A 12,077-nucleotide genomic window follows, 5' to 3' on the forward strand; every position below is an offset into this window, starting at 1 on the left:
GCCTATGTGCGTCCAAACTAAGGCACATCAAGGGTAATTCACTTGCCAAAGGTCACAACTAAGGATTCCAATTCAGGCACTGGTCAGAGATCATGCTGTTAACCACTAACCCATACTGCCTCCTTGGTTATTACAGATGTGAGATTAGGGCTCTGTGCCATTTGTCAGCCAAGGTAAAATGTTTTGTGCTATAAATTTGTAAATCATGGCAGGCAGGGGAAGGACGATCTCATACAAAATAAAGTTCACAAGAATTGCAGTCGAGTTTTATGAAAAGGAGGACTATGGATTTCTCACATATCCAAGAAGCGATTTTGAGAGGGAAAATAATGCTCCCGCGGAAGACTCACCCACGCAGGCCTCACCCTTGCATTAGTGTGCAAAGGTGAGTTCTACCTGGCACCAAGCCTGGGAAGAGATAGACTCACTTCCTCCTTGGACTTTTGGGCTTAGACATCATCCAGCATGGAGGGGATAGAAAAAGATATGCCATGCAAATGGAAATCAAAAGAAAGCTGGAGAAGCAATTCTCATATCAGACAAAATAGACTTTAAAATAAAGACTCTTCCAAGAGACAAAGAAGAACACTGCATAATGACCGAGGGATCAGTCCTAGATGAAGATACAACAATTGTAAATATTTATGCCCCCAACATAGGGGCAACTCAATACATAAGGCAAATGCTAACGGCCATGAAAGGGGAAGCTGACAGTAACACAGTCACAGTAGGGGACGTTAACACCCAGCTGGCGTCCTCGGCAGCCTCACTACCTGCAGAACTTCTGACACTGCTCTTCCTTCCCAGACAGTGACCTCGCAGGGTAGGCAGGGGCGTAGGAGGTGGGGGAGGGGAGAGAGCCACAGGACTCCACTCACTGTATCCCTCTCTGCTTCCATCCAGGGCTGCTGTCACTGTGACCAGAGGTGAGTGTGCTGGGAAGGGGCTTGAGCCCACCTTTACCAGGAGACTTTGGGAACCTCCAGTCTTGTATCAACCCAGGTCACTCTGAAGCCCTAAGACTTAGGCTGGGTGGGCAGTGGGCGGGGCAGAGATGGATTATTAGACGTGAACAGGATTCTGGAGATCAGGGAGCCAAGCAAAGTCATTATTAACTTTAAAAGCTGTGGTCTGTGCAGATTTGGGGGGCAGGCTTGCAGTGCCCTCAGACTCCTATAGGACAGAGGGCAAGTCTGGGGCAACACAGAGGTGCCCCTGCCCTCCCCCCACCAGTCCATCATAAATCAGGCAGAGCACTTCTGATTTTCACACTCTGTTTCTCAGAAAGATAGTGGTGTCCTTGGCTCTGCACCTAGTGTTCCCACACTGCCTCCAAGATGTCAGCTAAAGCCATAGAGAGCGGGGGAGGCGATGCCACTGACCCCTTCCGGCCGGAATCCCCCTCTGATGGTGAGTGCCCTAGGGAAGCTCCAGAGGGCGGGGTGGCCCAGGGCTTGGGGTGCCTGAACCAGGGCGGAGGGGGTCTGGGTTCTGGCCTGGAGCTGCCACCAGGTGCACTGTGCCCCATCAGGTCTCTAACCTCCTGGGCCTCACACTCCTGCTCTGTGAAGTCTGGAACCTGCCAGCTCCCCGTTGGTGCTGGGTCTGCCTCTCTCTGTCTTCTCCTTGGGTTCACCTCCAAGCATCTTTGTCACCTCTTAGCACAGCTACCATTGAGATCCCCTCCCAACATCAGAGTTCTTGGGAGTTTCGGGAGATGGTGGAGGGCGCCGTGTGGGGCCTCTGGTCCCTCAGCTGCCCACCCCGCTGGGAGCTCCCCCACCTCTTTTTTTTGTTTTTCCAGAGGAGGATGAACCTTCCCAGTCATCCGACCAGGCCTCTGATGGTTCTCCTGGCAAGCCACCACAGGGGCCACCCCAGGGGCCAGATGGATCTGGCTCTGACCCCAGAGACCCACCCAAGGATGGAGGCAGCAATTTCTCCCATAAAGCAGGTAACTGATCCCTGAGCATCAATCCACGGGCCCTCACCCAACTCCCCACTGCTCAGTTCAGCCTTCTGAGTTGTCAGTGTCAGGCCCACGTTCCTGATAGAATCTCTGACACTCACATTGTCAGAAAAAGGGCACAGTATACATGAGAGATGAAATAAATGACGCTCTAGAATCAGAGGAGCCACACTTCAGGACTTGGCTCTGCCTCTGACTTGCTGAGTGACCCAGAACCAGTCACTTGCCCTCTCTGGGCCTTGAATGGTTTGCTTTGAAGCACAGGGTAGGATGAGGTCCCTCTTAGGGCTTTCCCAGAGCCAGGTCATATTCTGTTAGGAGGGACGGAGGTGCTGCTCAGGCTCCAGGGCAGCCGGCAGGCGCAGGCTCAGGCTCAGGCACGGCTCCTTGCCGGTTAAGTCCACTGGCCGTGCCCGACCTTTTGGCCCCATAGCACCCAAGGCGGGTGAGTACCATTTCTCCATTTTCGCTCCTCCCGTGATGCCCCAGGGCCTGGTTGTTAAAGTCCACCCAGGACACACCCTCGCAGAGCAGTGTCACGTGTAAGGGTGGGGCTAGCCTGGGGCCAGGGCAGCAAAAGACACAGGCTTTTTGTTTTATTTTGGGGGGGGGCCCATAGAATACACACAGCATTAAATTTACCAAGGTAACCATTTGTCAGCGTGCAGTTCAGTAGTGTTGACTATATTCGCATTACCATGCAGCCAACCTCCAGAACTCTCTTCATCTGGCCAAAGTGAAACTCTGTACACATTAAACATTAACTACCCATATCCTCCTGCCCCCAGCTCCTGGCAACCACAGTTCCTTCTGGCTCTATAAATTTGACTAATCTAATCTAAATTCCACGGAGGTGGTATCATACAGTGTTTGTCTTTTTGTGACTAGTTTATTGTACTTAGCATAAGGTTCCCAAGGTTCACCTGTCTGTCAGAACTTGCTGTGTAAGGCTGAATGATATTCTATTGTGTGTATATACCACATGGTGATCATCCATTCATCCGTTGATGGACACTTGGGTTGCTTCCGCCTCTTGGCAATTGTGATCAATGCTGCTGTGAACACGGGGGTGCAAATATCTCTTCAAGACCCCGCTTTCCATTTCTTTGGATATATATCCAGAAATGGGATTGCTGGATCATATGGTTTTCTATTTTTAATTTTCTCAGGAACTGCTGTACATTTTCCATAGAGGTGATGGTGACTAGGGTGGCAGTGGTGGAGCCAGAGACAGATTGGAGTCATGCAGCCACAAGCCAAGGATTGTTGGCAACCCCTAGACAATGGTGCTAGAAAGAGGCAAGGAAGGATCCTCCCCTAGAGCTTTCAGAGAGAGCCTGGCCCTGCCTACACCTTGATTTTGGACTTCTGACCTCCAGAACTGTGAGGGACCATGAGAGAATCAACACAGTTTGTGGTAATTGGTTACAGCAGCCTCAGGAAACTAATATGGGCAGACCTCATTTTATCGTACTTTGCAGATACTGCGTTTTATACAAGTTGAAGGTTTGTAGCAACCTAGCATTGGCAGATATTGGTTCACATTTTTAGCAATAAAGTATTTTTAAATTAAGGTATACTCCTTGTCTTTTTAAACAAAAGGCTATTGCACATTTAGTAGACTACAGTATAGTATAAACATAACTTTTATATGCAGTGGAAACCAAAAACTTCACGTGATATTCGCTTTCTTGCGGTGGTCTGGAACCAAACCCTCAGTATCTCCGAGGTGGTCTGGAACCAAACCCTCAGTATCTCCGAGGTGTCCCTGGACAGAGATTGAAAATCCCATTGTGGTTGAAGGCTGTATTAGAGTCAGAATCTGTACAAGGAGGAGGTGGGAGTCTCTAGGGGGGTGCTGGACATTGGTAATAGAAAGGGGGCAGTTTCTGTTAGTGACAGGGTCTAGGGCAGCACCGTCCAATAGACCTTTCTGCGGTGATAAGCATGCTCTCTGCGTGATCCAGTATGGTAGCCACTAGCCACATGTGACTATCGAGTCTCTGAAATGTGGGCCGTGGGACTGAGGAACTGAGTTTTAAATTTTATTTCATTTTAATTAACTAAGATTTAAATAGCACACATGGCTAGTGGTTCCTATAGTGGCCAGCATGGGCCTAGTGTATGACCTTGGGTGTGTGTGGCAGAGAGTTCAAGATCCTTGGAAGTGAGGCATGAGAACTTCAAGGCCAGTTTGTTGGAAATATCATCTGTGCAGAAACAGAAACCCTCAAGACAGGTCAGGGGTACTGATGGAGAGAGAGGTGATGGTGAGCCATGAGCTGCAAACTTCAAGAAATGACTGCAGGTCTGAGCCTGATTTCGTACCTTCTCTCCCTTGCCTGGGACCAAGGCTCCTCTTCGTGGGGAGCTGGCTGAGCTCACTCCTGCAACTCCTGAAATCTCTGGAACTCCTGGTCCCAGCTGCCCCAGCACCCCAGTCCCTGCCCCTGTCATATGTCCCTGCCAGCCCCAAGAGCTCTGAGCAATTCGACATGGTCCAGGCATGCTCTGCCCCGTGGTGCCAGGGGCTTCAGCCACAAGGCAGGATACACACAAGGAGCAGGGTGACTTCTCTATTTTTTTTTTTTAATTTTTGTATTTTATTTTATTTATTTTTTTATACAGCAGGTTCTTCTTAGTTATCCATTTTATACATATTAGTGTATACATGTCACTCCCAGTCTCCCAATTCATCCCACCAGTACATCTCCCACCACTTTCCCCCCCTTGTTCTCTACACCTGTGTCTCTATTTCTGCCCTGCAAACCGGTTTTTCGAGGGTCCACATATATGCGTTAATATACGATATTTGTTTTTCTCTTTCTGACTTACTTCACTCTGTATGACAGACTCTAGATCCATCCACATCACTACAAATGACCCAATTTCGTTCCTGTTTATAGCTGAGTAATATTCCATTGTATATATGTACCACATCTTCTTTGTCCATTCGTCTTATGATGGGTATTTGGATTGCTTCCATGTCCTGCCTATTGTAAATAGTGCTGCAGTGAACATTGGGTGCATGTGTCTTTTTTTTTTTTTTTTTAATATATTTTAAATTAATTAATTTATTTTTTTTTGGCTGTGTTGGGTCTTCGTTTCTGTGCGAGGGCTCTCTCTAGTTGTGGCAAGCGGGGGCCACTCTTCATCGCGGTGCGCGGGCCTCTCACTATCGCGGCCTCTCTTGTTGCGGAGCACAGGCTCCAGACGCGCAGGCTCAGTAGTTGTGGCTCACGGGCCTAGCCGCTCCGCGGCATGTGGGATCTTCCCAGACCAGGGCTTGAACCCGTGTCCCCAGCATTAGCAGGCAGATTCTCAACCACTGCGCCACCAGGGAAGCCCCTGTGTCTTTTTAAAGTATGGTTTTCTGTGGGTATATGCCCAGTAGTGGGATTGCTGGGTCGTGTGGTAATTCTCTTTTTAGTTTTTTAAGGAACTTCCATACTGTTCTCCATAGTGGCTGTATCAATTTACATTCCCACCAACAGTGCAAGAGAGTTCTCTTTTCTCCACACCCTCTCCAGCGTTTGTTGCTTGTAGATTTTCTGATGATGCCCATTCTGACCAGCGTAAGGTGATACCTCTATGTAGTTTTGATTGCATGTCTCTAATAATTTCTGATGTTGAGCAGCTTTTCATATACTTCTCAGCCATCTGTATGTCTTCTTTGGTGAAATGTCTATTTAGGTCTTCTGCCCATTTTTTGATTGGGTTGTTTGTTTTTTTAATATTGACCTGCATGAGCTGTTTATATATTTTGGAGATTAATCATTTGTCCGTTGATTCGTTTGCAAATATTTTCTCCCATTCTGAGGGTTGTCTTTTCGTCTTGTTTGTAGTTTCCTTTGCTGTGCAAAAGCTTTTAAGTTTCATTAGGTCCTATTTGTTTATTTTTGTTTTTATTTCCATTGCTCTAGGAGGTGGATCAAAAAAGATCTTGCTGTGATTTATGTAAAAGAGTATTCCTCCTATGTCTCCTCTAAGAGTTTTATAGTGTCCGGTCTTACATTTAGGTCTCTAATCCATTTTGAGTTTATTTTTGTGTATGGTGTTAGGGAGTGTTCTAATTTCATTCTTTTACATGTAGCTGTCCAGTTTTCCCAGCACCACTTATTGAAGAGACTGTCTTTTCTCCATTTTATATCCTTGCCTCCTTTGTCATAGATTAGTTGACCATAGGTGTGTGGGTTTATCTCTGGGCTTTCTATCCTGTTCCATTGATCTATATTTCTGTTTTTGTGCCAGTACCATATTGTCTTTTTTTTTTTTTTTTTTATTTACACACACACACACTGTATTTTATTTTTACAAGACATAAATAGACTGACACCAAGCATTGTACATGGATGACCACAACAAAAGCAACAATGATTGCAATTACCAAACATGAAACACACTCATACTATGTCATAATATTGACATTCAGTCCAGTAATCCTCCACTGTAACAGCTCCTTTACTTTGCAGTGAAAATTGATTTGTATATTCTTTGCCTCTGAGTCCTTGTGGGATTTTTTTTTTTTTTAATTCAGACAGAAAGTCACAAAAATTATACTCATCCTCATCAGTTCACTCAGTCCCATGTAATTAATTTTTTTTTCATCTTGATCTTTTGTTAGCACTTTTATGAGTTCATCAGTTTTTCATTAGAGTTCTGAAAATGCTTATTCATTCAGTTCAGCAGTACAGTCAGTTACCAGAAACCTGTACTTGTCAGAGTCTTTTCCATGAATTTCTTGAAGATGAAACCCTTTTATAGGAACATATTTGCAAAATCATCAGAGTACACCCAGAACTGTCTGTAAATGACAAAAGACTTAAAAATGACCACGGTTAAAGATTTGATGAAAGGCTTTCTATCCTGTTCCATTGATCTATATTTCTGGTTTTGTGCCAGTACCATATTGTCTTGATTACTTTAGCTTTGTAGTATAGTCTGAAGTCAGGGAGTCTGATTCCTCCAGCTCCATTTTTTTCCCTCAAGACTGCTTTGGCTATTCGGGGTCTTTTGTGTCTCCTACAAATTTTAAGGTTTTTTGTTCTAGTTCTGTAAATAATGCCACTGGTAATTTGATAGGGATGGCATTGAATCTGTAGATTGCTTTGGGTAGTATAGTCACTTTCACCATATTGATTCTTCCAATCCAAGAGCATGGTATATCTCTCCATCTGTTTGTGTCATCTTTGATTTCTTTCATCAGTGTCTTATAGTTTTCTGAGTACAGGTCTTTAACCTCCTTAGGTAGGTTTATTCCTAGGTATTTTATTCTTTTTGTTGCGATGGTGCATGGGCTTGTTTCCTTAATTTCTCTTTCTGATCTTTCGTTGTTAGTGTATAGGAATGCAAGAGATTTCTGTGCATTAATTTTGTATCCTGCAACTTTACCATATTCATTGATTAGCTCTAGTAGTTTTCTGGTGGCATCTTTAGGATTCTCTATGTATAGTGTCATGTCATCTGAAAACAATAACAGTTTTATTTCTTCTTTTCCAATTTAGATTCCTTTTATTTCTTTTTCTTCTCTGATTGCCGTGGCTAGGACTTCCAAAACTGTGTTGAATAATAGTGGTGAGAGTGGACATCCTTCTTTTGTTCCTGGTCTTAGAGGAAATGCTTTCAGTTTTTCACCATTGAGAATGATGTTTGCTATGGGTTTGTCGTATATGGCCTTTATTATGTTGAGGTAGGTTCCCTCTATGCCCACTTTCTGGAGAGTTTTTATCATAAATGGGTGTTGAATTTTCTCAAAACCTTTTTCTGCATCTATTGAGATAATCATATAGTTTTACTTCTTCAATTTGTTAATATGGTGTATCACATTGATTGATTTGCGTATATTGAAGAATCCTTGCATCCCTGGGATAGATCCCACTTGATCATGGTGTATGATCCTTTTCATGTGGTGTTGGATTCTGTTTGCTAGTATTTTGTTGAGGATTTTTGCATCTATATTCATCAGTGATATTGGTCTGTAATTTTTTTTTGTAGTATCTTTGTCTGGTTTTGGTATCAGGGTGATGGTGACCTCATAGAATGAGTTTGGGAGTGTTCCTTCCTCTGCAGTTTTTTGGAAGAGTTTGAGAAGGTTGGGTATTAGTCTTCTCTAAATGTTTGATAGAATTCACCTGTGAAGCCATCTGGTCCTGGACTTTTGTTTGTTGGAAGATTTGTAGTCACCATTTCAATTTCGTTACTTGTGATTGGTCTGTTCATATTTTCTATTTCTTCCTGGTTCACTCTTGGAAGGTTATACCTAAGAATTTGTCCATCTCCTCCAGGTTGTCCATTTTATTGGCATAGAGTTGCTTGTAGTAGTCTCTCATGATGCTTTGTACTTCTGCGGTGTCCGTTGTAACTTCTCCTTTACATCTCTAATTTCATTGATTTGAGTCCTCTCCCTCTTTTTCTTGATGAGTCTGGCTAAAGGTTTATCAATTTTGTTTATCTTCTCAAAGAACCAGCTTTTAGTTTTATTGATCTTTGCTATTATTTTCTTTGTTTCTATTTCATTTATTTCTGCTCTGATCTTTATGATTTCTTTCCTTCTACTAACTTTGGGTTTTGTTTGTTCGTCTTTCTCTAGTTCCTTTAGGTGTAAGGTTAGATTGGTTATTTGAGATTTTTCTTGTTTCTTGAGGTAGGCTTGTATTGCTATTAACATCCCTCTTAGAACTGCTTTTGCTGCATCCCATAGGTTTTGGATCATCGTGTTTTCATTGTCATTTGTCTCTAGGTATTTTTTTATTTCCTCTTTGATTTCTTCACTGATCTCTTGGTGAAGAGATTTAGTAATGTATTGTTTAGCCTCCATGTGTTTGTGTTTTTTACGTTTTCTTTCCCTGTAATTGATTTCTAATCTTATAGCCTTGTGGTCAGAAAAGATGCTTGATATGATTTCAGTTTTCTTAAATTTCCCGATGCTTGGTTTGTGACCCAAGATGGGATCTATCCTGGAGAATGTTCCATGTGCACTTGAGAAGAAAGTGTAATCTGCTGTTTTTGGATGGAATGTCCTATAAATATCAATTAAATCTCTCTGGTCTATTGTGTCATTTAAAGCTTGTGTTTCCTAATTAATTTTCTGTCTGGATGATCTGTCCATGGGTGTAAGTGAGGTGTTAAAATCTCCCACTATTATTGTGTTACTGTCGATTTCCTCTTTTATAGCTGTTAGCAGTTGCCTTATGTATTGAGGTGCTCCTATGTTGGGTGCACGTATATTTATAATTGTTGTATCTTCTTTTTGGATTGATCCCTTGATCATTATGTAGTGTCCTTCCTTGTCTCTTGTAACATTCTTTAGTTTAAAGTCTATATTATCTGATATGACTATTGCTACTCCAGCTTTCTTTTGATTTCCATTTGCATGGAATATCTTTTTCCATCCCCTCACTTTCAGTCTGTATGTGTCCCTAGGTCTGAAGTGGGTCTCTTGTAGACAGCATATATGTGGATCTTTTTTTTGTTTTGTTTTTTTTTTCTTTTTTTTTTTTTTTTAAGAAATTCACGTTCTTTTATTTATTTATTTATTTATTTATTTATTTATGACTGTGTTGAGTCTTCGTTTCTGCGCGAGGGCTCTCTCTAGTTGTGGCAAGTGGGGACCACTCTTCATCGCGGTGCGCGGGCCTCTCACCATCGCGGCCTCTCTTGTTGCGGAGCACAGGCTCCAGACGCGCAGGCTCAGTAATTGTGGCTCACGGGCCCAGTTGCTCCGTGCCATGCGGGATCTTCCCAGACCAGGGCTCGAACCCGTGTCCCCTGCATTGGCAGGCAAACTCTCAACCACTGCGCCACCAGGGAAGCCCTGGGTCTTGTTTTTGTATCCATTCAGTGAGCCTGTGTCTTTTGGTTGGAGCATTTAATCCATTTACATTTAAGGTAATTATCGCTATGTATGTTCCTATTACCATTTTCTTACTTGTTTTGGGTTTGTTTTTGTAGGTCTTTTCCTTCTCTTGTGTTTCCCACTTAGAGAAGTTCCTTTAGCATTTGTTGTATAGCTGGTTTGGTAGTGCTGAATTCTCTTAGCTTTTGCTTGTCTGTAAAGCTTTTGATTTCTCCATCAAATCTGAATGAGATCTTTGCCAGGTAGAGTAATCTTGGTTGTAGGTTCTTCCCTTTCATCATTTTAAATATATCGTGCCACTCCCTTCTGGCTTGTAGAGTTTCTGCTGAGAAATCAGCTGCTAACCTTATGGGAATTCCCTTGTATGTTATTTGTTGTTTTTCCCTTGCTGCTTTCAATAATTTTTCTTTGTCTTTAATTTTTGCCAATTTGATTACTGTGTGTCTCGGCGTGTTTCTCCTTGGGTTTATCCTGTATGGGACTCTGTATGCTTCCTGGACTTGGGTGGCTATTTCCTTTCCCATGTTAGGGAAGTTTTCAACTATAATCTCTTCGAATATTTTCTTGGGTCCTTTCTCTCTCTCTTCTCCTTTTGGGACCCCTGTAATGCGAATGTTGTTACGTTTAATGTTGTCCCAGAACTCTCTTAGGCTGTCTTCGTTTCTTTTCATTCTTTTTTCTTTATACTGTTCCACGGCAGTGAATCCCACCATTCTGTCTTCCAGGTCACTTATCCGTTCTTCTGCCTCAGTTATTCTGCTATTGATTCCTTCTAGTGTAGTTTTCATTTCAGTTACTGTATTGTTCATCTCTGTTTGTTTGTTCTTTAATTCTTCCAGGTCTTTGTTAAACATTTCTTGCATCTTCTCGATCTTTGCCTGCATTCTTTTTCCAAGGTCCTGGATCATCTTCACTGTCATTATTCTGAATTCTTTTTCTGGAAACCACTTCATTTAGTTGCTTTTCTGGGGTTTTATCTTCTTTCTTCATCTGGTACAGAGTCCTCTGCCTTTTCATTTTGTCTATCTTCTGTGATTGTGGTTTTATTTCCTCAGGCTGCAGGATTGTAGTTCTTCTTGCTTCTTCTATCTGCCCTCTGGTGGATGAGGCTATCTAAGAGGCTTGTGCAAGTTTCCTGATGGGAGGGACTGGTGGTGGGTAGAGCTGGGTGTTGCTCTGGTGGGCAGAGCTCAGTAAAACTTTATTCCCCTTGTCTGCTGATGGGTGGGGCTGGGTTCCCTCCCTGTTGATTGTTTGGCCTGAGGTGACCCAACACTGGAGCCTACCCAGGCTCTTTGGTGGGGTTATTGGCAGACTCTGTGAGGTCTCACACCAAGGAGTACTTCCCAGAATTTCTGCTGCCAGTGTCCTTGTCCCTTGGTGAGCCAAAGCCACTGCCTGCCTCTGCAGGAGACCCTCCAACACTAGCAGGTAGGTCTGCTTCAGTCTCCCCTGGGGTCACTGCTCCTTCCCCTGGGTCCCGATATGCACACTACTTTGTGTGTGGCCTCCAAGAGTGAGGTGTCTGGGACTTCCCTGGTCGCTCAGCAGTTAAGAATCCGCCTGCCAATGCAGGGGACATGGGTTCAAGCCCTGTTCCGGGAAGATCCCACATGCCGCAGAGCGACCAAGCCCGTGTGCCAGAACTACTGAGCCTGCCTCTAGAGCCCGTGAGCCACAACTACTGAGCCCGCGTGCCACAACTACTGAAACCCGCGCCTAGAGCCCATGCTCTACAACAAGAGAAGCCACCGCAATGAGAAGCCTGCGCACTGCATCGAAGAGTAGCCCCCGCTCGCCACATCTAGAGAAAGCCTGCCTGCAGCAACGAACACCCAATGCAGCCAAAAATAAATAACTAGATAAATTTATAAAGAAAGAAAAAAGAGCAAAGTCTGTGTTTCCCCCAGTCCTGTCAAAGTCCTGCAATCAAATCCCGCTAGCCTTCACAGTGATTCTCTAGGAATTCCTCCTCCCGTTGCCGGACCCCCAGGTTGGGAAGCCTGACGTGGGGTTCAGAACCTTCACTCCAGTGGGCGGACTTCTGTTGTATAATTGTTCTCCAGTTTGTGAGTCACCCCCCCCATCAGTTATGGGATTTGATTTTATTGTGATTGCGCCTCTCCCAGCGTCTCTTTGCAGCTTCTCCTTTGTCTTTGGATGTGGGGTATCTTTTTTGGTGAGTTCCAGTGTCTTCCTGGCGATGACTGTCAGGAAGCAGGGTGACTTCTGATGGGGGAATTAGAGATGCTT

The 12,077-nt window shown here is 44.0% G+C and overlaps 1 protein-coding gene across 10 annotated transcripts in view; it reads left to right on the top strand.

Moving 5' to 3' along the window:
- Positions 1-12,077, top strand: part of LOC118890846 (interferon alpha-inducible protein 27-like protein 2) — a 31,697-nt gene that overhangs the window by 2,746 nt on the left and 16,874 nt on the right. For 5 of the 10 annotated variants that reach the window (XM_036844187.1, XM_036844183.1, XM_036844186.1 and 2 more), the window contains 3 exons: positions 904-926; positions 1,285-1,410; positions 1,805-1,954. In XM_036844187.1, the coding sequence (XP_036700082.1) occupies positions 1,338-1,410; positions 1,805-1,954 (223 nt within the window). In that variant the 5' untranslated portion in view covers positions 904-926; positions 1,285-1,337. Of the gene's footprint in view, positions 1-511; positions 824-903; positions 927-1,284; positions 1,411-1,804; positions 1,955-12,077 lie in introns of those variants that run through there. The other 5 variants (XM_036844189.1, XM_036844182.1, XM_036844188.1 and 2 more) reach the window with 4 other exon arrangements.

The sequence above is a fragment of the Balaenoptera musculus genome, chromosome 2, assembly GCF_009873245.2.
Source record: "Balaenoptera musculus isolate JJ_BM4_2016_0621 chromosome 2, mBalMus1.pri.v3, whole genome shotgun sequence".
Taxonomy (NCBI): domain Eukaryota; kingdom Metazoa; phylum Chordata; class Mammalia; order Artiodactyla; family Balaenopteridae; genus Balaenoptera; species Balaenoptera musculus.